Raw genomic sequence first — 26,234 nt, 5'->3', positions numbered from 1 at the left:
CTCTTCTAATTCCTCCTTCACTCTGGTACTCAAGTGTTATTCTTATATACTGATCTTATTTAACATGGAACTCACTTGATCATAAACTTTCAGCAATTCTTCATGGCCAATTAAAATAAAAATTGAAAAAGTTCCACATCTAACTTCAAACTGTGATTTTTCATAGTATTTCCTTTTGTGTTCCAAATTTAATTCCCTGCTCTTATCTTGAAATTTTATTCTATTTCTCACCTTTTTGCCTTTTTTTGCATAGTATCTCCAACATCTGCGATAGATTCTACTCTTCCCTTTTTTAATTAGCTACAGATGCATCAAAAGGCCTTCCTGGGCTTCTACAGTGTTTTCTTGCCTCAGGTAAATGTCTGCCCTAAAAATGTTTGTTCTTACAATATCTTCAAAGTAAATATACCATAAATAAAAGTTAATGTTAAGGGGTTAAATGGAACTGAGGTACTAGAAACTGGATCTTAAAAATTAAAAGAACAAGACCCATGGAAACTGGAACTCCTGGCTGTAGAGAAGAGACATTTCTACCTTCCTTAAGGTACTCTAGTTTCCTAAGGGGGAAAACATAGCAGCTTGGCTCTGAGAAACTGAGAACAAGTCTTTTGGTTCCAAATACAATGTTTTGTTTTTTTTCTCCTTATTGCATGTGGCTGATTCAATTCACATGTCATCATTCCATTAAACAAATGCTCATCTGTGGGAGTAATTATTTCAGGTCAATCTTTTTTTACATTCCTATATGTACATATGATAAGAAAAATTATACATAAAATCTAAGAAGGCTAAGTGCTACGTTACATATCATTTGGACATTATTCAATCTCCCTGAAAAAATTTTAGAAGTAAAGAAACTGAATTGAGTTTGAAGCAAAGTAAACATTTTCATGAAAATTTCTAGAATATTTAGAATTTAAAATCATATAGTATAGACTATTATTCTACTGAAATATTTTAACAATGAATTCCAATTATAATATATATGTATATTACATATATATAAATGTAATATAAATATGATATAAAACAGAAGGATTACATAGTGGAATTCATTTTTTAATGGAACAGTTTATATTATTTCTATACTCTGTAGTGTGAAAATAACTGAAACATCCAAAAAATGATGCAAGAATGTATGCCCCAGGGAAAAATAATTTAAGTTTTTCTGTTGAAACTGCTGGGAAAAGACCAATATTTTATAAAACTGAAAACATACTGCTGATTTCTTTTGTGAGCTGTAGGGAATTTCAGAAGATTATAGCAAGTAATTATTTGTATAGCAAAGTGGATTTTGATATTCACTGTTCAAATTGTCATCAGAATTTAAAAGATATTCAAAATTGAAGCAAAATTATGAAAGACTAAATTATATGTCACTGGGAGATGACAGATCACACATCTTAAAAGAAAAAAATGTCACCTCATAAATTCATCCTCTTAATAAAAACTGATCCTTTACTTGTTTTTGTATCTAAAATTCATTATGGACCAAAATGCTCAGAATTTTGTTTCTTGCTATATTCCACAAAAGGTAAAATGCCTACACAAAGGTTATAAAGAACATGTATATAATAAAATCATTTCATTATTATTGCTGCATACATATGTCCAGAAATGTCAAGTACATTTCAACATACACATTTATGATTATAATTTATGTTTACATGCAGCAAGATAAACTTTGTTTCCTATGAAATGTGTTTTCTTTGAATAATTGCAAGCTGCCTTTTAATATAAAATTTAAAAAAATGTTTGTATTCTTGCATGAACATGCCTTTAAAGATTATGTATTATCATTCACAGTAATAATACTTTATATGCATATAATGGCATAAGATTTGAAAATCACTTTACATATATTATTTATATTGCACTTTATGATTCACTGAATCATAGGGTTCAAAACTAGAGGAATATTACAGATTATCCAATCCTTTACTGCCTTGCATAATAAATGAAGAAACTAAGGTTCATAGAAGTTTCAAGTTATACCATACTATACAGATAGTAAGTCACAAAATTCAGATTTGAATTTTGAATCTAGTACCCTTTCTTTTACATCACATCCTACTGTGTTATCAATATGAGCAGCTCTCAGTAAAGATTCCTCTTCAATTTTTTCTAGTTTTCCATTCACAATTCTATTTGATATCTTTCTAGTTGGTGAAACAGCTTAATGGCTACAAAGCCAATGTCATTTTCAAGAACAACCTCATTTGTAGATTAGTGACAAATATCAGATTCCCAAAGTAGTATTTCAAATGTGTCTACCCAATGCATGTGATAAATCTTTGGAAAATTAAAATCTAATAAATTCTAAATTTTATAAAAAGGCAACAACCAATTTGACTGATATTTTCATTGAACTAACCAGTTGTTTGGGTGATTTATACTCACAAAGAGGTTGCTAACTAATTAGATTCTCATAATCCAAAAGAGAAATATAGGACCTAATATCAAGTCAGCATCCTTTGTAGAATTCATTATATAATAATACTCTGTAAGTCCAAAGACAACAAATACTATTTGATGATGATAATGACTTAAAACATGTGAACAATTACTAATGATCATGTCTCATGGATTGAAATGGTCAGAATTCTGATTCAGAGTTTGTGTATTTGCTGGCTTCTCAAAAACACTTAAGAAATATAACCACAATCCATTTTACTTTGTCATCCAGAAAGAAATCTGAATGGATTACATGTTTTAATATTTTAATAAAATGATAAATCATTATTTTTTTCATTTAGCTTTACCTGAAACTGTATGATCCTTAAGGTCTCTCATTATTTTTATTCTTGCATGAGGAAAGATGTACTGTGTAGGCTTCCCATTCATCTGAAGAATATAAGACATACATATTACAAAATACATAATCCATTTAGGCAATACTTTAACTGCATAAGTGTGTGTATGTTTGTATTCCTAGTTAATTTTATAACATCTTTCAAAAGTCAGTAGAAAACATAATAGAAGGTTTGAGTCACTGCTTTGCAAATTACTCACATGATAGTAGAGTTTTTAAATATAATATTTTGATTTTAGCACATATCTTTTCTTTTATAATTCTAATTTAGCCCCCTTAACACATAATTTTGACAGATGTATTTTTCTGAGATAACTTTGGTTTATAACTGACAATAAAAAGCCTATCCCTAAACAACAATTGACAAAATAATAACAGTAAGTGAATTGACAGAAGAAATTATTGTAAATTTGTTACTTGTCTACTTTTGGTCTGGAAAAATGAGAAAATGGGATATTCAGGTAAATTTTCTTTTTCCAAGTCAAAAGGTAGGACAAATTGGGCTTTTGCTACTACCAGCCTATACTAAGTATATTCAGATGATTCCCTAAACTTTATTATCCATACTGGCTTCTTTTTTGTGTTCTACATCAGTATATCAGGACTAGATGAAACAAATTAAAGAGTGGTAGCTTTCCTGCAAATCACAGTTAGAATACCAAATAAATAAATAAAAAACAAACAAAAAAACCCTCTTAGACATTTTGGTTTACTTTGATGAGATGACACTCAACAGGTAATGATATCAAGGCACACTAAGTTTAAAAAAAAAAAAAAAAACTTCTTAAGTACCATATCAGAAAGTTACAATTAAACATCATTGCGTTAGAAATAGGGCTATAGTTCTTAGCAGACTATGAGATCAATGAGTCAACACAATGCCATGCCCCCCAAAAGAAGTGAATATAAACTTTGGGCTGCAAAAAAAGAGGCCTTGAATCAGAAGTTTATGGTTTCAAATTACATTCTGCTCTTAATGGTATTGGAAGAAAATTGATGTCAGAAATTTCTAGAAAATTACAAGCAGGATGGCTAAAGGCCCAGAATTTGTCACATAAGGAACTTTCTAAGGCAGTGGGGATTGTTAGCCTGCAATAGAAAAGTCTGGCAGAGGAGAATGGATAATTGCTATCTTCAAATATTTGAAGATACAGAAAAGAAATTAGATTTAATTTTATTGATACCAAGGAACTGGACCAGAATGGGCAGAATGTTCAGAGAGACAAATCACAATTTGATAAAAAGTGAAATAGGGTACCTTAAAAACAGTGGGTTTTTCTTCTGGCATTTTCAAATAAAGATGGATTAACCACTTATTAATTATTAGGTTATTAATAATATTGTAGTGAAGATGTTGTTTTTGGCATGACTTAGATTATATGACCACTGGGATCTCTATGCTTTTGTGAAATCCTATGAATTTCCCAGGTCATCTCTTTGTGAATGTGCTACTTGTTCCTTAAGAGCAGTGTGTCCTGAACTGAGCTGATTATTTTTTCAGTTATCTCCAGCTCTTCTTTTTCTCATGTCTTAAATCTAATTTATTACCAAGTCATATCACTATCACTCCCAAAATGTTGCAAATTCAATTCTTTTTATTGTCACAGTGACAGTAAAGATTTTCATTATACCCAATCTGGATCATTACAATAGACTCCTAAGTCTTGTGTTCAATCTTCTCACCTGTTCTTTATATCACTTCCAGAATATGGCTGATACAAAGATATTATTTCATCTGTTCATTAAAAAAATTCTCTGTCATAAATATTTTTGGTTTAGTGGTGTTCCAGGGTTTATTGTTCAGTTTGTGTCCAAATCTTTGTGAACCTATTTGGGGTTTTCTTAGCAAAGGTATTGAAGTGATTTGTCATTTCCTTTGCCAGCTCTGAGGAAACTGAGGCAGAATTAAGTGGCTTGCTCAAGGTGGTAAAGCTAGTATCTAAAGTCAGCTTTGAATTTATGAAGACAAGTCTTCCTAACTCTAGATTCAGCCTTCTATCAACTGTGTTACTTAGCTGCCCCACAGATCAGAACCAAATGGAATTAATTGAAATATAAGCTTTGAAGATAAATTGAAATTTTTGGAGAACCAAGATATCTACAGAGAAATTTTCTATGTAGACTTTACACAAGATATCTTTTCTTGATAGTGGTGAATAGCTTACATGAATCTCTATCTGCTTGATGTTAACAATAAGATAATTACTGATGTCAGTATCATATATAACACTGATAACAGATCCTAAGTCTACTATGGAAGTAGCAATCTCAGAAGAGCTGATTAGATTCCAGCTTCTTCAACTGCAGATCATGACCCTATATGGTGTCCAAAACTGAATGGGGTAGTAACAAAATTATGATTTATTGTCAGTAAATGTTTGATTTGTACAACTACTTTATATTCCTATATATCTGGGTTCATTTAAAAAAATTCTTGGGTGAAAAAGGGTTGTGAGTATAAAAAGTTTAAGAAGATCTAGTTTAGATAACTGTTTAAGTTTACCTGTGAGAAAACTGAAGGCCAAATGGCATTAAAATAGCTACTTTGGGGGCAGCTAGATGATGCAGTGGATAGAGCACCTGAAGTCAGGAGAACCTGAGTTCAAATCTGGTCTCAGACACTTAACACTTCCTAGCTATGTGATCCTGGGCAAGTTATTTAACTCCAATTGCCTCAGCAAGAAAACAAAGACAAAAACAAAAAACAAACAAATAAAACCAGCTACCTTCTCTCTTCAGAGTCAGAGTGCTTTTCTAGGCTTTTTGAGGAGAGTTTGAATTTTATTCCTCTCACTCAAATATTAAAAACAATGACACAGGTAATTCATACTTTTGTACAATTTTAAATATGATGGTAAATATTTGATCTGCTACAGAAAATAATCTTCAAAATCCTGCTAGTTTCCTTCTAATATTTTAATTAAAAATGTCATCAAAACATGTTTGAACTATTTTGATAGTTCTTAGAGAACTTCTTTCTAAGATTTCTTAGAGAAGAGAAAGTTTAATCTTTCTCCTCTTCCCTCCTGAACCCCCATACAACTTCAAAGAAAACTGACCTATTTTCAGATACTTTTACCAAGAAAAAAATAAGGTGTCATCTATAATCTTTTCTGTTATTTTGTGATCCTTCTGTGTTTGAGATATCTTTTTTAAAAAAAATCAGTCCCTGATTCTCATTAAAACAATTTAATTTCCAGCACATTCAGATCTTTCATTCTTCCTAAATTCATCATCTTAGGTGATAGTCACTTCTTCATCTTAGTACATTGGGTACTCAGGTGCTAAATAGGATGTTTCCATTATTGTCACTGATAAGCACTAGTAACTACTAGCACTAGTAACTACTAGTAGTTGATAATTACTGCCAAATATACTAGACTTAAATTAATATTGTTGTATTCCTTGTGGAATCTTCTTTAAACACTCTTAGGATGATGACCTGGCTTTGCTGAATTGAGTACCAATTTCTCAGACATCTCACTTTATCCTCAATTGTTCTTCATTGTCTGCTTGTAGTTTTCCATCATCTGTTATGTATTAAAAATGAGCTTACGATGGTATTACTTGTCTCTTGTGTTTCTTCTTGTGGAGAAGATTAAGCATTTAATAACTATAATAAATTTTGGATATATTCTCCTTGTTCTATCGATTTCTGCAAGTTCAAATTCTTTTTTTTTAAATCCTTACTTTTGTCTATTTCAACTTTTTTCAAGTTGAAAGCTTATTTGAACAGTTTGGAACAAAGATTCTGTATTTTAAAATATAATTCAATTTCACTGTTATATTTTGCAATATCTAGAAGCATCAGATTATATCTTTTAAAAAGTTTTATTGAAGTCTTTTTTTTATATCACAACTATTTTCAAATATAGCCCTCTACTTCTTCTTCCTAGTACCTTTGTTTTGTAACAAATAGTAAAAAACAGTTAAGCAAAATCAACCAAAATAGAAATTATATCTAAAAAAAGCACAACCTCTCCACATTCACAGTGCCATACCTTACTAGGGAGAAAAGAAAGGAAGGAAAAGAAGTAGAAAAAGAGAGATGAAAGAGAAGATATATATTTCTTAAACTTTTCCAGGGACAAGTTTTGTTATTAAAATTATACAGGATTCAAATATTGTTATAGTCATGGTTCATAAACCATAAGAAATGATGAGTTGACAAATTCAATTCAACTTGAGACATGAATTAATTGTGGAATAACATGGTAGAAAATATACTTATCTATAACAATATAAATTATGAAAACAATAAAAAAATTTGAATCCTGTATAATTTTAATAACAAAACTTGTCCCTGGAAAAGTTTGAAAATATGCTCATTATCTATAGGGCATAATTACTCTAGTTAATCTTTTTCATTTTGTTTTAATATCAAATCATATTTTTCAATATAATTTATATTATCCTTTCCTTGCCTCATTTTCACAGGAAAAATCATTATATTTCCTTGCTTATGAAGGTTTAATTTCAAGGTTTGTGTCAAGCTCTTCATCCAATTTCTCTGTTTTATCCTCTATAATGCATGTTGGGACATAAGCTATAATTATCTTTCTAGTACTAGGTAAACTTATACTTATCACGGTCACTGCAAGACAAGATGACCCATGAATTGATCTACTTACTTGTTAACTACTGAACAAAAAATAAAACTAGCTCTATTTTTTTCTTCCCTTAAAAATAGCTTATCAGTCACCCATACATTTGGTTTCTTTATGCCTTCTTATTTAACTTATAGTGTAACATCATAGTGAATCTATCACTATGTGTGTGATTCATTTTTATCAGTTTTATAGAACAACTGGTTATTGGACAATAATCCTAAGTGAACAGGACTAACAATTAATGATGTTAGTAAAGACATCTACAACTGAATCTACATAGACTTACAAAAACACTTTTCATATTTTATCTCATATAGTAGCCACAATAAATCTATAAATTAATTACTGTTATTATCTCACTTAATAGATGGATGAAACTGACTGAGACAAATTAAGATGCCTTGCCTATTATGGTCACAATGCCAATAAGATGCTTTAAAATTCAGTTATTCCTGCTTCCAAACAATATTTTATTTTTATGCATTATACTGACTAGCAGGCTCTTTAGTGCAAGAACTGTGTAGTTCTTGTTATCTTTTACTATATATCTATTTTGACATAATGGTTCTGATATTGTCAATAGGCTATCACATAAATAATAAATAGATTTTGTGGGTCAAATAATACATCCAATAAGACATCCATCCTCTCTTGCCAACCTGCAGTGATTACTGTTACGGAGATAAATCTCTCAATTCTGAGTTTAGATAATCCCAGAACAAGAGACTACATAGTACATTAATTAACAGGCTCATACTCAAAATCCATCTGAGTTTCTAATGAGATAGCATAGCTTTTGAAAAACCAGACATCTTCAGACCATGATGAGGTATCTGGAAAACTTATTTATAAATAATAAATCATGTCCCTTGATTATTCTGTAACCTTCTTTTCACATTCAGGCACACAGATGCTATCATTTTACACATTTTACTGGCAAGATTCATCATCACATTATATGTAAATATATGAACCCTTCACTCATTGAAGCCTCCTTATGTTCCAAAAAGTATTTTTAATAATGTTATCCATGATAGGTAGAAGTAGAAACTTATGAAGCTATTGTGATAAGTATATAATTTCAATTCTCATTTCTGAGATTTGAATATAAGAACTAACTGATTATGCCATCTCTGTTTCTATTTGGCCATATGAGTTACCAAAACAAAACCAAATACAGGTAATTTAAATAATGTGAACTTCTGTATAATATGTAACAGAGCTTTGTACTCTTAATAGTTTACTGGAATAGAAAGAAAATAGGATGTAGCTCTTATTTTTAAAACAAAACATTGATTTGTGAATAAAAACAGGTATCTTTAAATATTTTGGAGGTTTCCCATTAGAAGTATTTGAATTTTTAAAATAACTACTATAATTGTATTTTACTATTAAGTGAATAGACATTTTTTTACTGATCAATAAAAATTATGTTTAAGACTGTGAATGCCAAATATGTACAATTTAGATTTTAAAAAAGAATGAAATTAAAGATGATATTGTGTTTTTCTCTCTTGTACATGATAGTTAACAATTTTTTAATTGAAAAAAATTATGTTAATTTAAAGGAATACTACTAATGAAAAAATATATTGTGTACCCTTATATTTATCCCTTATAAAATTTTTAAAAAACATTTCCAGGAGAATCTAAAGAATTAAATTCTTCGCATATATTATATTTTCTTTTTGTGGAAATTTATCTAATGATTCTCCAATACAAGATCTATGTTAATGGCATTATTAAATTGCAAACAATTTATATTTTTTCTAAAAACTATCAAAAATTATTTATTTAGTGGAGCATAATTTTATATACATAGAGGAATATCAAGTACGTACTTGAGATTTACATCATTAAAAATGCTAAATTCACATTTATTAATAAAGCCTAATATTTATATAATGTTTTAAGGTTTGTAAAACCTTTATTTAAACAAACTCAATTGACTCTTAAAACTCATTGAAATATGTTATTTTTATTAGCATTTTTCAAATAAGGAGACTCATTTAGCTGTTTTCAGTTAAATGACTGACTCAGGTACATAAATCAGTCAAGTATCTGAGAACTCTACTCTTCTTGACTCCAAGTTCAACATTCTATCTACTGTGTTTCATTACTGCTTTACTAAGAATACTAAAGTTATAGATGCAAAGGGAGATAGATATACACAATTCATGGTAAAATGAAATCATAACCCTTTCCCACTTTCTCTATATTATGTGGGTGAATTAAATAGTTTTCCTGCAAAAAATAACATGTGACAATATATACCAATGTAAATATTGTTTATGTAGGTTATTATTAGGGCATTTGCTTCTTTTTCCTATTTTTTTCCAGTGTTGTGATTCTCTAGACAGGGAAGTAAAGGACTTGGGGGAGTGACTATATGCAAAAAAAAAAACCATGAATTTTATTACTGAATTTTTTTTTTAGAATTAAAAAAAATCATGAGGATGAACTAATATTGACAAGTAAATCATTCCATTTGTCATTACATGCAAAGTGAAATGAATTTAAATGCATTTTGATTCATGTGTTTAGACTGAGTTGAGCTTTATTCCTTAACTTTTGTCACAAAAGAATAAAAAAGAAATAAGATATGGAAAGATACTGCATTGTTTACAAACAAAAAGAATTAGAAAAATGGGGTCAGAAAGAGTTGGATATGACTGAAAAACAATAAATAAATAACACTGGTAAAGAGTGGATGAATGAAATTGATGGGTTAGATATCTTTGTCTTATACTTTTGTTAAAATAAATGTTTAAAAAGGATTATGATCAAAGTAAAGGAAAGATGAAATATATTTTTAACTATCACATTTTGCTTTTCTTTATATTGTCTGTCTGAAATCAATCGATCTGGAGATCATCTTAATTTAAAGTTACTATTGGATAATGAAATTATGCAAGGACCCAGTTTCATGGTAAACAAAAAATCAAGACAAACTAATTGTCAAAAAAATTATCTCAATGAAATAATAATCTAGTATTGAAATTCTAGAATTATGTTTACTTATTAAATCTAATAAGTTAATATTGTCTTGCAAAGCATTATGATGCAACTGTCATTATCAATTTCAACCAGATCACTTTGGACATGTCATGACTTTTTACCAGAATTGCAAAGGGTTAAATTGTGACTTCATTAGTATAAATTCATTTTGATTTAAGAAAATTGAGAGTATTTAAGGTAGAATTTGACTTCTAAAAATTATTTTAAAATGATAATTTGATGAAGTACTTACTTGTTCTTGATGTTGGCTGAGTGGTCTTGAATGAATCAGTCTTTCTGGCAGTTTCCGGTCAAGACCATGTCCATTTTCTAAACGAGTTTCCCTGGGCTTGTCAAACCAATCTGTTTCCTCACGACGTAGGTGATAGGCTTTGGAAACCAAGGAAATGTCAAATGTTCCAATCCAGATGAACAGAGAAGAGAGGGCAAAAATGACCCATAATACAAACATGCATTTTGAAAATTGCTCATGCAGTTAAAATACAATTTTCAAAGAAAGCAAGACAAGTTTTTCAAAATACCACCACCAATTAACAAAATCCATTAAATAGTATATTTCTGTGAAATAATACAATATGAGAGCACCATGTAAAAATTGTGGAATAATATTCTATTTAAAGATTCCTGTCAGAGAGTTTTAGACATGGAGAAAATCTTAAGAGAACATTAGTTCAATTCAATGCAGTGATCGTTTGAGTGGTGTTAATATTTGTTAGGATACATTTCTAAAATAGAAATTAAAAACATAAAACTAGTCATGACTTAATTTTTCCTTCTCAAAGTATTATAGAAAAGCTTTAAATTAATTTTATTATCAACATAAGATTCTCACTAATTCTACAATGGGGAGGAGGAAGCTAACACTTATCTTTTCCTATATTACCATCTTTTCAGTCATTTCTTAGAATTTTATAAAAGTAAATTCAATTAATTATATTTTGTGCTTGTCTTTATAATGCTAATTTAGAGTTCCAATTGCTTGTGTTTATTTTTAAATTATTAGTAAATGTGATAGATATTTTTGTCTTGATTACATATTTTTTTTTAATCATATAAATATAGCTCATTTTCAGGTTTTCCATTGCAAATAGTGTGATTTTGATAAACATGCATATTGTCAGAACAAACCTTAGGGAAGAAAAAAAGATTCATGTGTAGGAGGAATGAGGGTCTTATTTGATAAATCTCCTGTAATTATACTTATTAAATATCTTTACTTCCCAAATAATTTATATAGTGGCAACTATCCACAATTAGTTTATTCTGTATTATAACTTTAATACTGCTAGTGTAAGGCAGATTCCAATACTTCCTCATTTGTAGTGCAAATAGTATGTATCACACTAATCTGAACTATACATTAGTGAAGTATTATTCTTGGAGATGTTATCTATTATGCTCCCTGAAGCTGGAGAAAGCAGGCCAATAATATTTATATTCTGTTATTTTCCCTCACAAATTAAATGGCCAATTCTTAAGTCACTGAGAAATCCATGAAATTTTGATTTCTCTTGTTTTGTTTTAACTTGACATTAATATAACTAATTAAATCTGTGAGATATTGATCAATTTAATAGTTTTTTAAAATACATTCAAACTAGAAATTTTACTAAATTGACTGGGAAATTTAACTGGTTCTCCTATGAAAAATATCAAGAACATAAAGAAAAATTCTATATTGCTTTGCAGAGTGGAGGTGGGGAGAAACCCTCTAAGGAAAATAGATTAAATTTATACAATGATATGCCAACTGATAATTAATTATTGTTTTATGACAATGAAAAAAAAGTCATGGAGAGTGAAAAACAAAACAAAACAATTATTACATGATGAGGTCCCAGGTTTAAAGTCAAAAGTCTACATGGCACCTACCTGTTTCCCCCAGCCCCCAAAAGAATGAATTTTATTAATTCATTAGGACAACTGGTCAGTTCATTAAGGGAAAAATCAGTCATACCCTGTATAGGTGTTACATTGGCAAAAACAGTTCATGGATTGATTTTTTGTATTTTGTAATACTATTTTCATTGGAAACATTTACATTTTAGTGTATATGAATTTTCAAAAGGCAATATATTTATATCTGTAATTTTCAAAAGTTATGCTTAGTTGTTTATTAATTTTTATGCACACTGATGATAAAAATGTAAATATATTGAAAACAACCTCATTTAATGAAATATGAGTACATACAATATTTTTAAAATTTTTTCTTAGTTTAGAGAAATTGTTTCAGAGCTATTTATCTCATAATTTTTTAATTTTTCAGTTCCATAAAAATAAATTCCTGGTTTAGTTATTCATTTAATCTCAAAAATGTTTAATTTCAATAATGCCCCAGATATAAATGAAAAAAAAAACATAAATAATTCACTAATGAACACAAATAAGCTAATTGCATCTTGAACTAAAACTTTAAAGAACTTGGAAACTATATCTTATTTCCTTAAAAAAAGCAAAAAATCCATGAAATGGTATAAGATATGGGCTGTTGTAAATGACATATTGTAATAAACATAAAATAAATCTATAATGATATATTGAATACTTTTGCAAAGAACTTATCAAGCAAAATTATACATCACTAGTTCTGTTTTTATAAAATTATTTTGACTTTTGGCTTGACTTTCTTGAGTCTTTAGAGTAAATAACATGTCCATTGGGTCCAAAATCAGGCAAAAATGATGTTATTTCCACAGGGGTAAGTAATGGATAGAAAAGATAAATTCTCATGTAAATTCTCAGAAAACTTTCTTTTCGTGAATTTATATCAATGCAATCTTTGTTTTAATGTTCGTTATATTACAATACTTGTTGAAAATTGTCAATGGTCCTTTTCTCCTCATTCTTCTATAACATCTGATATTTTAAACCAAAGTTCCTCCTTTGCTTTTTGTGATATAATTAATCTTATTCTTTTCCTAGTCTATAGTTCTTTCTTTAGTACCTCATTTTTGTTCCCCTTTATAAAAAGCCACATTCAAATATGAAGATATTCCAAAATCTCAGTCTTTGAGTTTCTATTTTTCTTCTTTTCTTCATATTCTTGGACATTGTTTCTTATAGTATCAGCATATTATCTTATAGTTTCTTATAGAATAGTATCAGTATTTTTTGCTAATTCTCAATTTGGCAATCCCTCTTGCCTCAACATTTCAATTAAGGTGTAGAATTACATTTCCTACTACATATAAGACATCTTCATTAGAGTTCTTTGAGTACCTTGAGTTTTACACAGGAGATTTAAAGTTCCTTGACCCCCCCCCCACCTCACCCGACCCCCAGAAATCTTGAACACAGACTAAGACATCCAGTTCCATTTAAGAAGTTTTGATTGCAAAAACACAACCGTATCAATATTCCATTTGGAATGTCAGGGTGGCCTAACTTCTAATTTCTTCTGGTAATAAGAGACTTGTCTGTTCCCTCTCATGCTACCATTAATATACTCTTCTCCTCTCATCTAATATGATTCCTTCAAAATCTGTTATCATCAATTTTCCTCTATTTCAAAACCCCATGAATTGTACTTTTAAAATCTTTGCCCAATTCACTTTGTTTCTACACTTTTTTTTTTTCCTGTTCTACAATCTGTCCCACTATTATCCTCTACAATTGAAGACTATGGCCAAACTCCTCTTTATTCTCAAATATTTCCTTATCTTCTTCTACTTCTTAGATTAAATACAGATTTCTTCTAAGCATAGTAATATAATGAAATGCATGACTTTTTCTCAGTAAGACCTCATTCAACTCTGATTATGCCAAAAGAAAAGAAAGGATTACTTTGTGCCCTACTTCCCACTACTGCTAATAATAATTTAAAACAAATATTTCATTGTTGACTTTTGTTTTATATATTATGATTTCTCAATATGTCCCCATGCTTTTTTCAAGATAACTGATCTGTCATTAACTCTTTATGCAATCCATTAATATGAATTTGTTGTAATCCATTAATACACCAACTTGTACAACACAATATCCTCTACTTTTGTGGTTTTAATACCTAGCCAACTTTTGTTTTCTTACTTATGCCATATTCTGCTATTTTCTTCAGCAACTTTAACATCCAGTGTAATGACATTTCTGACACCTATTATTCACAGTTCAATGATCTCTTTATCTAAAATTCTTTTCATCTTCTTCCTTATTTCATCCATTCATTAGCCCAGTCACATGATGCATCACAAAAACAACTTTTATACCTACAAATTTCTACTGTTTCTTAATTTCAACACCCCTTGGATGTCTTTCTTCATTCTCACTGCCATGATCACAGACATCTTTAACATCTCATATCTGGGTTACAACAAATATTCTAGATTATTATGTCTCTCTTCTTACCTTTACTCTTTCTGACTTTTAATTCAGCTGCATTATGTTTTCTAAAACATCACAAGTATCTATAATTCATTACCAAATCAAGCTGATACTCTTAGATAAGGCTTGTGGATACTCCCTTGTTCTTGTCTCATCTAAATTATTTAATTTCATTTTTTACTACCATTCTACTCTACTAAGGCCATTCATTTTCTTTAACACTTCCTATAGATTTGTTGAATTCCAATCCATGCACCTTTACTCATGTTGCTCTTATTATTAGAAATGACCTATATTATTGAAAATGAGTGACTTGAAATCTATGCATATTTATGTCTTACTCATCTTACAAGGAATATTTCAAATATACATCATAAAAACAAGAAGAAAAATAAAAAAAGGTTTTCTTGGCTATTTCATTCCACATTTTCTTCCTGGCTTCTTTAAATTTCTTTGCCATATCTCATTCTTATGAGGAAGTTTGACAATTTATTATGTTTTAACTTGTTCTCTTGTTTCTTGGGTGTTTGTCTTTCCTTTATTCAAGTTTTTAAACTCCTTGCAGGCAAAGATATATTCACAGGTACGATACACTGTTAAAGACATAGTAGGCTCGAGATTGTGTCTATCTTTTATAATTGTGGGGTGATCGTTTTCCTAAAGCAACATATCTATTTTAAAACAAATAAATACAAATACATTGACAATTTATGTAATAATTTTTACCCCAAGGACCATAATATTTTTACAAAGTCATTCTAGAGTCAGCTTTTGTTCTCAAATATCTTTCACTCCATTTTTGAGAATATCATGTTCTCTGAAAATGGTGTAGAGAGGATCGTCTATTAACACATCCCCATTCCTTCTTTTCAATCTAGCAAGTACATGATTCAGCTCACTTTGAAAATATAGTCTCTATTGTTGAGGTTATGAAGAGCAAGTATCATTACATCTTCTTTGGTCAGACTAGGCGGACCTGTTCCCTAAACTCTTGGCACAAAAATGATTGAAAAGCCATATTCTTCAGACAGTGGTCTTGTGTTTTATAAACATACTTTGTAAGCCTGAAACAACAACAACAACAACAACAAAAACTAGACTATTGACCTCAATTAGCAAAATACAAACTTATCGCAAAATGGATTTTGCCAAGAATTCGAGCTATTGAGGTTAGTAGGAAATAGCTTCACATTTTTCATACAGATAAATATTAAGTACTTAGATCTTAAAAATTCAAATCAGATTTATCTATCTAATCTCTCAATATTTTAAATGACATCTTTTATATAGATCATTTCCCCACTTTAAGTTCTAACAATATTAAAAAAAAAATTGCTTTTGAATGGAAAATTACTTTTATATTAGAATGGATTTTTACATGAATGAATAAATAAAAAAGAACTTATTTCAGAAGTTTATATATCTATATATCTGAAATATTTATCTTGATGTACAGCTTATTATTATATGCTTATTGGTCTTTGGGGAGGGTTCTCTACCTTATCATAATAATTGTGAATAAAAATACCTTAAGTACATAAGTCTGTATGTGTATATATATATATACACACACACACAGAGGTATATTTATGTATATACTTACATTTATGCACAGATTTGCATGTATAAACTTTTATGAAACAAACTTTAAATTGCTTAAATACTCATGGAATGTTCTAAATTGATAGCTTTTGGAAACAGCTACTTATTTAATTTCCAAATTCAGTAACAATTACATTTTATTCCATCCCTTGGTTTTGATTCTTCAATAGCATCTTAACTATCTAACTCATCTCATTTTTTAATCTCATGGTTTCCTTGGCATTGTGCAACTATTTTTTCTCTCTCTACCTTTCTTAAAGAGTCAGATTGCCAACCAATTAAAATTCCACCCATTTTCTCTGACATTTTAATGTAGATTACCTATCACAATCTTATCCTTCTTTTACCAATTTTATTTCCCATTATTCTTCCCATCTCAGATACCAATCTGTAACCAAAATCAAATGCTCATTGATACTAATATATGCCTTAAATTTCCTATTTCTATCACTTTGTTTATGAAAGTTACTGATATCAGTAATACTACTTTCTTTCATATCAATCTGGTTTCCTAATTTTTCTTTAATCCCCAGGTTGCAATTGATGGCCTTGAAGTCTTTGATCACAAGTAGAATTCTACTATTTGTCACATTTTTTTCCTGTTTTATAGATATGCATCAGTGTCTAATTTTATAACTAGACTTTAAATTCCTTGAAAGATAACATTATATATTCCTTATATTCTCTTTCAGAATACCTTAGACATAACTGGTACTCAATAAAAAAAATTAGTGAATACATGAATTGATATATTAGTCTGCAATTTAACAGAAGTTAAATAATTTATATCTACGTGGAAATAAGAGAAACAGTAATAGCATTTAGAGGCTATTTAATATCCTTATAATTATGATAATAATAATTTTTGTTACCTTGGAACCTATCCCTCCCCAGCAACCTCATTAGAAGTTACTAAATCATTTTTCACAATCTGTTATATCCTATGATGGATCAAATTTAGTTCTAGCTAATAATTTATGAAAATAAAGAAATTTAATATGATATACATATCATATTAAGAAAGAATGCAAACTATAATCAATTATAATCCATTATTGGAGTACTCATTTGTTTATCTAAACCATCTATTCCAGGTTTCTTCCAACTTATTCCAAAACACATTCTTTTATCTTTCCTCATTTCTTGGTATCTAAAATTAACATCAAAAAAAAAAAAAAAACTTTTAGCAATTGAAGTGAATTAATTCACTGTCTGTTACTTGTGCATAGCTTGAATTCACATATAATATATATAGTTCTGATGCTATTTATAAATATGGGAAAATGAGTTTGTTTTCTAGGTTGCATCTAGAAAGCTATGGCAAAAGTTATTATTATTTAATTTCATTTAACTTCTTTTGATAGCTCCATGATAAAATGAACTAATGTATTTGAATACCCTAACTTGATTATGGTAAAGCCAAAGAGATCAACTTTATTTGCAAATTCTATCCAAATTCTATTTTTCCCATAAAAATTTACCACTTACAACTTTTATTTTTTCTGATTATTTAAATGACTTGATAAATCAAGTAAAAAATAAATCAAAGGAGACTTTCAGACCTCCAAGCAAAACTTGAAGAAAATAAAGGGAAATATAGCAACCTATATGAAAACAATGATTATTTTTACTTGAAGTATTATTATAGAAACAATATATAATTAATCAGAATGTACCAAAAGCTGAAACCTATTGCTGTAGTGTATCTGAAAAGGTTTGGGTTCTTTAAAGGAAAAAATAATTAACAGGTTATCTTAATTTGCTATGATAAATACTTGACATTGTAATTAGTAATTTCATGTAATATATAAAACAAAAAACATCCTTAAACTATTTTTACTCTTAAAAATCACTGTCAAAAATATACATGAATTGGCCTGATCTTTCTTTCCTCAGACTGCACTATTAGTTAAAAGGAAATTTTGCCTCTTCACTATCATGTAAAATGAACCAAGATTATATAATTTCCACTAACAACAATTCTAATTTATATAAAGAAATGATATGTAACTCTGTCAGCCTGGTAATAAGATGTGATTACTCCAATATTAGGGCACTGCATGAGGCACCCAGAGTTTGTGCTTTACCTATACTCACTATACTTTTATTATACTTTTTAAAATTGCATAAATCTATAGTAATTTTGTGATCCTGTAACTTAATTTTATTATAGTGTAAAAAAATCTTGATTTAAAGAACTGCTTCTTTACTTACCTTATGATTCAAAATGAAAGACTCTTGGCAAGTTAAGGTGGTTATAGCTATTGCATTATGCATTGCAGAAAATATATATATTCATATATATGTTTATATGCATACATACATTTTGGATATGTGTATGCATATATTAACCACTTCAAGAATTTATCCAAGGCATATAGAATCTTCAAACACTTGAAAAAAAAAAGTTTAAAGACCAAGTCTTCATATATAGGGTTTTTTTTAATTGTCTGAGTTCAATAAAAGAATAGCAAATGTTTGATTTGGTCATATACTATATTTTCCACTTTTCAATAGGTTCTTTTAGTATTTATAGATAAGTTCTTATTATATTGATGTTGTAAGTTGAAAAGAAAAATATGGCTTCACCTAACAATAAATTGTAGGAGGTAATAATTACATATTACATTACAGTAGCTAATATGTTAAGAACAAAATGAGACATTGCTGAATATAAATATTATGGTAATTGGAAAATATAAATTAATCATGAAAGAAAACTTATACCATTTCATGTCATGCACATTTTTCTATTAAGATGATCATTTTTACAGGGAATAAAAACATGCATTTTTATTTTATGATAGATTAACACAATAACATGAAAATTTATAGCAAGCATTTATTATTTTTTTTTTACAATTTCCCTATTTCATTCAATGTCCAAGTGATTTTCATTAATTTGTTCTGCTATATATTTAAACAAATTTCATGTTAAATCTTACATGTCTTTGCATTACTGTAATCAATACATTTTCTATATTTTTAATGTTGACTGTCAGATTGATGACTTCTTTTTACAATTTAGACAACCATAACAAATATTATTTCATATATTTAATACTTCCTCATCACATGAAAAAATCAACAATTCAGTCTTTCTTAAGCTTGTAAAAAAAATAATGCCACATAAACTAGAAACATCTACATGTTTTGACATCATGTAAACAAAACATCCAAGATGTCTGACTGAATTTTTGGAATTTCAATTACCTCTTTTGTCAAAAAGTAGACAGTCTTTAATATTATTTAACTTGATGAAATATTATATTTTATTTATTATTCATAATTCTTCATTTTGTTAATCACCTGAAATGGACAAATTATTCTTAGAATAGTGTTATCTTTTTTAAAATGGTTGTTGAGGAGTCATCTTAATATCCTCTAAGTCATCAACCAATTAAAAATGATGCTTATATAAAAATTCTGCAAAAATATTAAAAACTATAGACATATAATGCCATAAACTCTAACTTATTTAATCAATTCATTCAAACACAATTAAGTAAAAAGAAAGAAAAATCATTGAAAGGTACTCCGTGCAACTCAATTGACTGGTCAATAAAATAAAAAATGATCAATCCAATGTATTATTACATAAAGTTATCTGAAAGCAATAATTAAGTGATTGCTTCAAATACTGTGAACTCTAAAGATGTTCTCATGTCTAAATTCTATGATTCTAACTACTGAAATTCAAAAGGAATGTCAAATTATAACTGATCAATTAAGTTTTATTGTTTGAATGACAAGATAAAAACTAATAAAATTGTAGAGGGCAAAATTCAGTGGGGAAATACTATCAGGTCTAAGACTTATTAATTTAACAAAGCAAACTGAAGGAAATTGATCATGGTCTTTCAAAGTTTTAAACAAATTATAGAAAGGAAATTTTAAAGTTAATTTCAGTGAGTAAAGTTCCATCTGTGATGACCATGTTTTATTTAAAAGTAGCTATTTTATAATGATTTTAGATAAGGACATATGCAAAGAAATCAAGGGGAAACCAGAACAGGAAGAGAAATATCAGTAGCAGTAGCAGCAGCAACAACAACAACAACAACAAAAGAATGAAAATAAAACATGCTTTCAAATCTACACACAATACAGACTCTTCTTTTACAAAAAATAAAATTAAAATAAATATACAAACAACACACCGAGAAAACAGGAAGAATAAGTCCTTGGAGAAGGACAATTAGACATGCAGAGAAATGAGGATCTGTGTTTTGATGGGAACGTAACAGCTTGGGGCCTAGTTTACCTTCACTGTCTGACATGGCATGTTGGAAGTCATCCATGAAGATTGCAATATCCCGGTCATAGCCTCCTCGAGTCCGTGACTCTTCCCTCATATGCTGCTGAACTTCAGGCAAAGAATGACTTGATCCAAACTGATCTCTGGTATCAGCAGATATTGGTGGCAGTGGTCCAGCTGCAGCTCTTGCCATTCCCATTGGTTGGCCAACAGGGCTCAAAGGACTTTCTTCTTCTGAGTTCTGAGCAACAATTGGTATTCTTCCTCTGCTCTGGCTAATAGGCAGACTTGTGGGCTTAGTTCTGCCAGAGGGTGTGACATGACTAAAAGCAACATCCAAAGCTTCAGCCTCTTGAGCCTTCAATCTTAAAGAAGAGCTTGACGAATCTCTCTTTATAGATAAATCAAGTCCATAGACGGAAGATGGTCGAGAAGAAGGCCTTGATCTAGTGCCACTACTATAAGGCTTGTCTGCCTCATCCTGTAATGCTGACCGGATTGTGGAACCCAAAGTGCCCAAGCCTGTTCCAAGGGATGAAGTAAGGGATGAACCTATGAATTTTTGTTGGTCTGTGATATTTTTCCTAAGGCCAAATGTAATATCATCCTGAAGAAGTCTTGCCCTGGAAGAAATGCCTCCAACTGATGGAGAGCTAGAAGTCATATAACTTGAGTAATCAGGTTCAAGGTCTCTGCTTTCTTGAATTGGTGAGAATTTTGACATTTTGGGGTCAATTAGTGATTTTTTATGCTTTGCTTGCTTTTGATAAAGGATTGCTGCTGGAAGTTGTTTTGCTGCCTGTTTTTCAAGTGTCAGTCTACTAATGCTATATTTCTCTGATTTAGGGAAATGCCTATAACTAGTGTCTGCATGGTAATAATGGGAAAGACCGGCGAGATGGTCTAAACTTTCAGCACCACGACGGAATTCCTGCTTGATCTGATGTTTGAGAAGTTTCAATTCATATGGATCATCCATTGGGTCTTCATCTGCTTTTACATAGGAATGTAGTCTAGAAGAAGTCTGTAAAGGTGACAGAAAATCTGTAACTTCTTGGGTTCTGCGAGTCTCTGTTGTTTGAAGGAGGCGGTCAGTTTTTGTCAAATCCTTATCGTGAAGGCTAAATGCAGTACTCAGTGAGGCTGTTCCTTTAGTAAGCTCACCAATATCATCAATTAGGAGATAATTCCGTGGTGTGTGATGTTCTATATCTGCATAAAAAGAATCTGCAGATATGCTTGAGATTGGACTTCCAGCTATGCTACTTCTTTCCTCTAAACCGATTCTTAAATCTAAACTATTATATTTACTACCAAGATGGGACACTGCATAAGTATTCTCAGTAGAAACTGGTGCTATCATCAGTGGTTGATTTCGAATGACTTCATAATTAGATGTTATTTTAGGCTCCAAATACAATGTAGATTGCCTTGGTTTTTGTTGTATGACCATCATCTGAGATGGAAGTTGATATGAAGGCTGTGGTGTTGGTGGAGGCTGTGTTTGTGGTGTGAAGGACATTGTGGCCACAGTTTGGAAAGTGGGCTGGGTCTGATAAGGGGAAACCTGCTGATGGTATAAAGGCTGCTGTTGGTAAGGAGACTGTTGGGTATACTGAGTTGGTGCTTGGGTTGGAAGAGCAGGGGAGGAGAACTGGTACTGCGTGTAAGGACTTGTTGGTGGAACTAACTGAGACTCTGTCTGTGTTTGGGGTGGCATAAATTGATTAAATTCCGTTTGGGGGGCAGTTCTAGGTCTCTCCAAACCATGCTGACTTTCTATTCGGGTTGGCCGAGTGCTGCTTACTTCACTATCTGACATATAATCACGGTCCTCAGCTACTCCCTGGAGGTAGGCTCGCTCTCTCTTTTCCCTTTCCTTTAATAAGGCTTCTTTTCTTCGGTTGATTCCCATTTCCAAGTAACGCAACTTTGCATCTATCTCCTTTTCTTCCTCATCCAGTTCAGCTTGCTTCTTCCTGAGTTTTGCCGATTCCCTTTCCACAAGATCAAGTTCTCTATCTATATCCTGAAGGATTTTGGCTCTTGCCATAGTGTTAGTTCTGCAGATTCTTCTTCGGGAAACGGATCCCATAGTGCTGTATGCTGATGGGGTTCCTGAGGAAGTTTCTTCAGGAGGTGGATTTGGTAGTGTCCTCTTTACTTTCTTCTGGCTGCCAGAAGCGGTCATAGTCTGAGAGCCTTTGGTCTAAAATATAAAAGAAAAGGAGAACTGATCAGAAAAGTGAAAAAAAAATACAACTGGCACATTTTTTTTTCTTTTTTTATTTATTTGACAGCAATAATCAACTCCTTCATTCTTTATCTGGTTTCCTTATACTACTTTATGTATCTCTAGTTTGATCAAATGAAACTAATTGAAGCATAATATATTTTTTCTGTCTCTGAATACATTTGTGCATCATTATATTATCTGAAACATTAAAAAAGAATTTTGTAAAATCAAAATTAAAATGTTATTGTGAAGTTTATATAGATTTCGTTTTTAAAAGACAATATGTATAATAACATTTAAATTAAAGATATGGGGTTTGTATGTGTGTGTTATATGTGTCTGAAAAATCCATGTTAGTCATTCTAAAATTTAAACAATGTTTTGGTGAAAATGCAAGTTCATCATTCAAAATAGGTGTAAATTTGAAATGATGAAAATAAATTTGGAATGCTGCATCTAGTATGAACTATCCTAGTAATATATTCCTGCCGAAATAATAATTTAAAACACGAATACATGAGATAAGAGACTCCTTGATAAGAAAAGTATAGAATTGAATATAATAATATCATCTCATATTTATTTACCAAGCTAAGTTTCAAAGTGCTTTATAATATTATTATTTAATCTTTGGGACAAAGGCTATATAGCCATTATTATCCCCATTTTATAGATGAATTGTCTCTTAGAGACAATGACTTACCTGAGATCACAAAATCAATAAGTGGAAATGAAACTAGTAAGGAGCAACTAGGTTGTGCAGTAGATATAGTACTGGGCTTGGGGTAGAAAATCTAAATTTTCCTGAATTCAAATATGATCTCAAACACTTGAGGCAAGTCATTTAACTCTATTTGCCTTAATTTCCTCATCTCTGCTAGAGAAGGAAATGGCAAACTAGTCCAGTAATTTTGCCAAGAAAATCCCAAATGAGTCATAAAGATTCAGACACAACTGACTTACAATAAACAACAAGGATTAGTATTCCAAGTCTGAGGTTGGAGTCCCTAAACAGTGCTCTACTATCTTGTTTTTCCACATGTTAAATCAATGGTTAGCCTTGATGTTTATGAAGCTTTTCTTGAGAAAATATTCTTAGTGGTTTTTATATTTGCACAATGTTGCTACCTTAAGGAACTCTATATAAAACTTTTAATTAGAAAATTTTAAAATAGCAATATCAATGATTACTGAATCAGGAAAAGGAAGAGGAAGATTAAACAACAAGGAATAGAGTGAAGTGGGGTGGAAGTGCAGCTAATTATAATCTGCACTATATGATGGTAAATTCTTATGAGAAATAAATGACCCTCAGGCTAAATTCTACTTTCCAAAATTACCTAAACCAATATATTTTTATAACAGTGACCCAGCTACCTACACTCAAAATTGAAAGTGTGAAGAGATATTACTTCGTATGATATGACTTTACCTGTAACTGTTTAAGTGTTATAAAGAGTATATACAACAAAGAGAGAATACTCAGTCTATGGCAATGAGGAATTTTCTAATTAAAGGAAAATTAGGAAAGGCAAATCATACAAATTGGCAAACAAGTTAGAAATATATTTACAGAAACAATAAGACAATTTCACAAATCATACACCTAAAATAATCCATAGAATACTTGAGTTAAAGAAATATTGTGACATAATTCTTACTTTTCCTCCTTTTCTCCAATAAATATTAATTGAGCAGTCATTATGTGCAGTGGGATCATACCAGGCCTCATAAGGGACACAATGTTAAAAGTGCTCTTTAGTCATTAAAGACTAAGTGAGAAATGTTAAGTACAAGCACCCCTAAGACAATTCCAATGACAGTTTGTCTAATAGAAATATCATATCAACAAGCATTTACTAAGCACCTACCATAGCCCAGATAATGTACAAACACTGTGAATACAAAGAATGGGAAAAAACAAACAAACAAATTCCTGTCTTCAAAGAGTTCATAACATAATTAATGTTTCACATTATTAATATGCAAATATTCCCATCCCCAAATACAGACACATATACATATTTACACAGAAGTAAATGCTACTAAAAGTAAAGTTGTTTATGAGCATTTGGTTTGAGGAAATGGATTGAATCATTTGAGGTTCCTGGATTTTAATTGCTATCTAGAGGAATAACATTGAAAGGTGAGAAGAAGAAATCAATTCCAAACAAACATTGTATTATATTTAAGGGAAAGGAAAACCAAATGCATAGAAAAAAGCCTTTTAAATGGTATCATGTTTTAACCTTTATTTTTCCTTTTTCAGAGTAAAGAAAGATAACTCAGGTCACTGAAGACTAGTCAACTTAGCACAGTATCTTGGGAGACTGTTAAGATGTGTCATCGAACAATAAACCATAATCATCTGCAGTGATGGGCAGAGAAAGCAAAAGGTAGAAATCAATGTGGTTTTAGTAAAGAGAAAATCATGACAGCCCAATTTAATTTCCTGCAATGATAATGCAAAAGGCCATGCAGATAAGGAAAAAGCAATAGATGTAATCTTGTCTGCAGCAAGTCTTTTTATTCTGTCCTGAATGACATTCCCATCAACAAGTTAAGAAAATGTGGTCTCAGTCACTTAAATGTTAAGTGGTTAGGGAATTCCACAAAGGATTTCTTTTAAAGAAAAAAGAATGTTATTCATGGTTTAGCATCAACGTGGAAAGACATATGGAATCCAGATCCTCAGGGATAAGTCATTGCTTTGTACTAATTTGATATCTCTGGCATGTATTTGAATGACAAATTTGTATATTCTCATTAAAATTAACACTTATTAAAAACAATATTTTTGAGACAATATAATCAATCAGGGAAATAAAAAAATGAGACTCTTCTCTAAAACATTATATAATCCATGTGTAGAGATAATACAAACTCATATGTGAAAATCATTCAACATTTAATAGCAGAAAAAGTAGTAGGATGGGTGTCTGGACTAGAAGTCATATGATTGGGGTTCTAATATTGTCTGAAAGCTGGGACCTTGAGCTTTCTTACATAAGTTATATAATTTCCCTTGGTTGTAAGCTACACAGTTGTAAAGTTGTCAAGAACTCAGAGGATATCTAGTCATACTAGTCCAAGAAGAATCCCCATTAAAATAAACATGACATAAGTCATCCAGATTTTCCTTTAAAATTTCTAATGGAGAATCCATTGTCTCTTGAAACTGATAATTGATTTTTTTTATAACTATTATTGTTAGGAAACTTCTTTTCACATCTAAATGAAATTTATGTTTTCTCCTACAGTCTAAATATAACAAATAGAATAATTATTCCACATTATAACTCTTCAAATATTTGTAGATAGTTATTATGTGTTCTCTTCAAGTATCATGATCCTTTGGATGTTCTACATCTTATC

At 30.2% G+C, this 26,234-nt stretch overlaps 1 protein-coding gene across 6 annotated transcripts in view; it reads right to left on the bottom strand.

The window, feature by feature from the left end:
• The window catches only part of PCLO (piccolo presynaptic cytomatrix protein), a 513,527-nt gene that overhangs the window by 191,731 nt on the left and 295,562 nt on the right, over positions 1 to 26,234 (bottom strand). For all 6 annotated transcript variants that reach the window (XM_031938652.1, XM_031938653.1, XM_031938655.1 and 3 more), the window contains exons 7-9: positions 20,630 to 22,832; positions 10,673 to 10,809; positions 2,763 to 2,844 (exon numbers count right to left, since the gene is read on the bottom strand). In XM_031938652.1, the coding sequence (XP_031794512.1) occupies positions 2,763 to 2,844; positions 10,673 to 10,809; positions 20,630 to 22,832 (2,422 nt within the window). The remainder of the gene's footprint in view (positions 1 to 2,762; positions 2,845 to 10,672; positions 10,810 to 20,629; positions 22,833 to 26,234) is intronic.

The sequence above is a fragment of the Sarcophilus harrisii genome, chromosome 5, assembly GCF_902635505.1.
Source record: "Sarcophilus harrisii chromosome 5, mSarHar1.11, whole genome shotgun sequence".
NCBI classification, from domain to species: domain Eukaryota; kingdom Metazoa; phylum Chordata; class Mammalia; order Dasyuromorphia; family Dasyuridae; genus Sarcophilus; species Sarcophilus harrisii.
The sequence above is the reverse complement of the archived record's forward strand: the minus strand, read 5'-3'. Positions and strand labels throughout refer to the sequence as shown.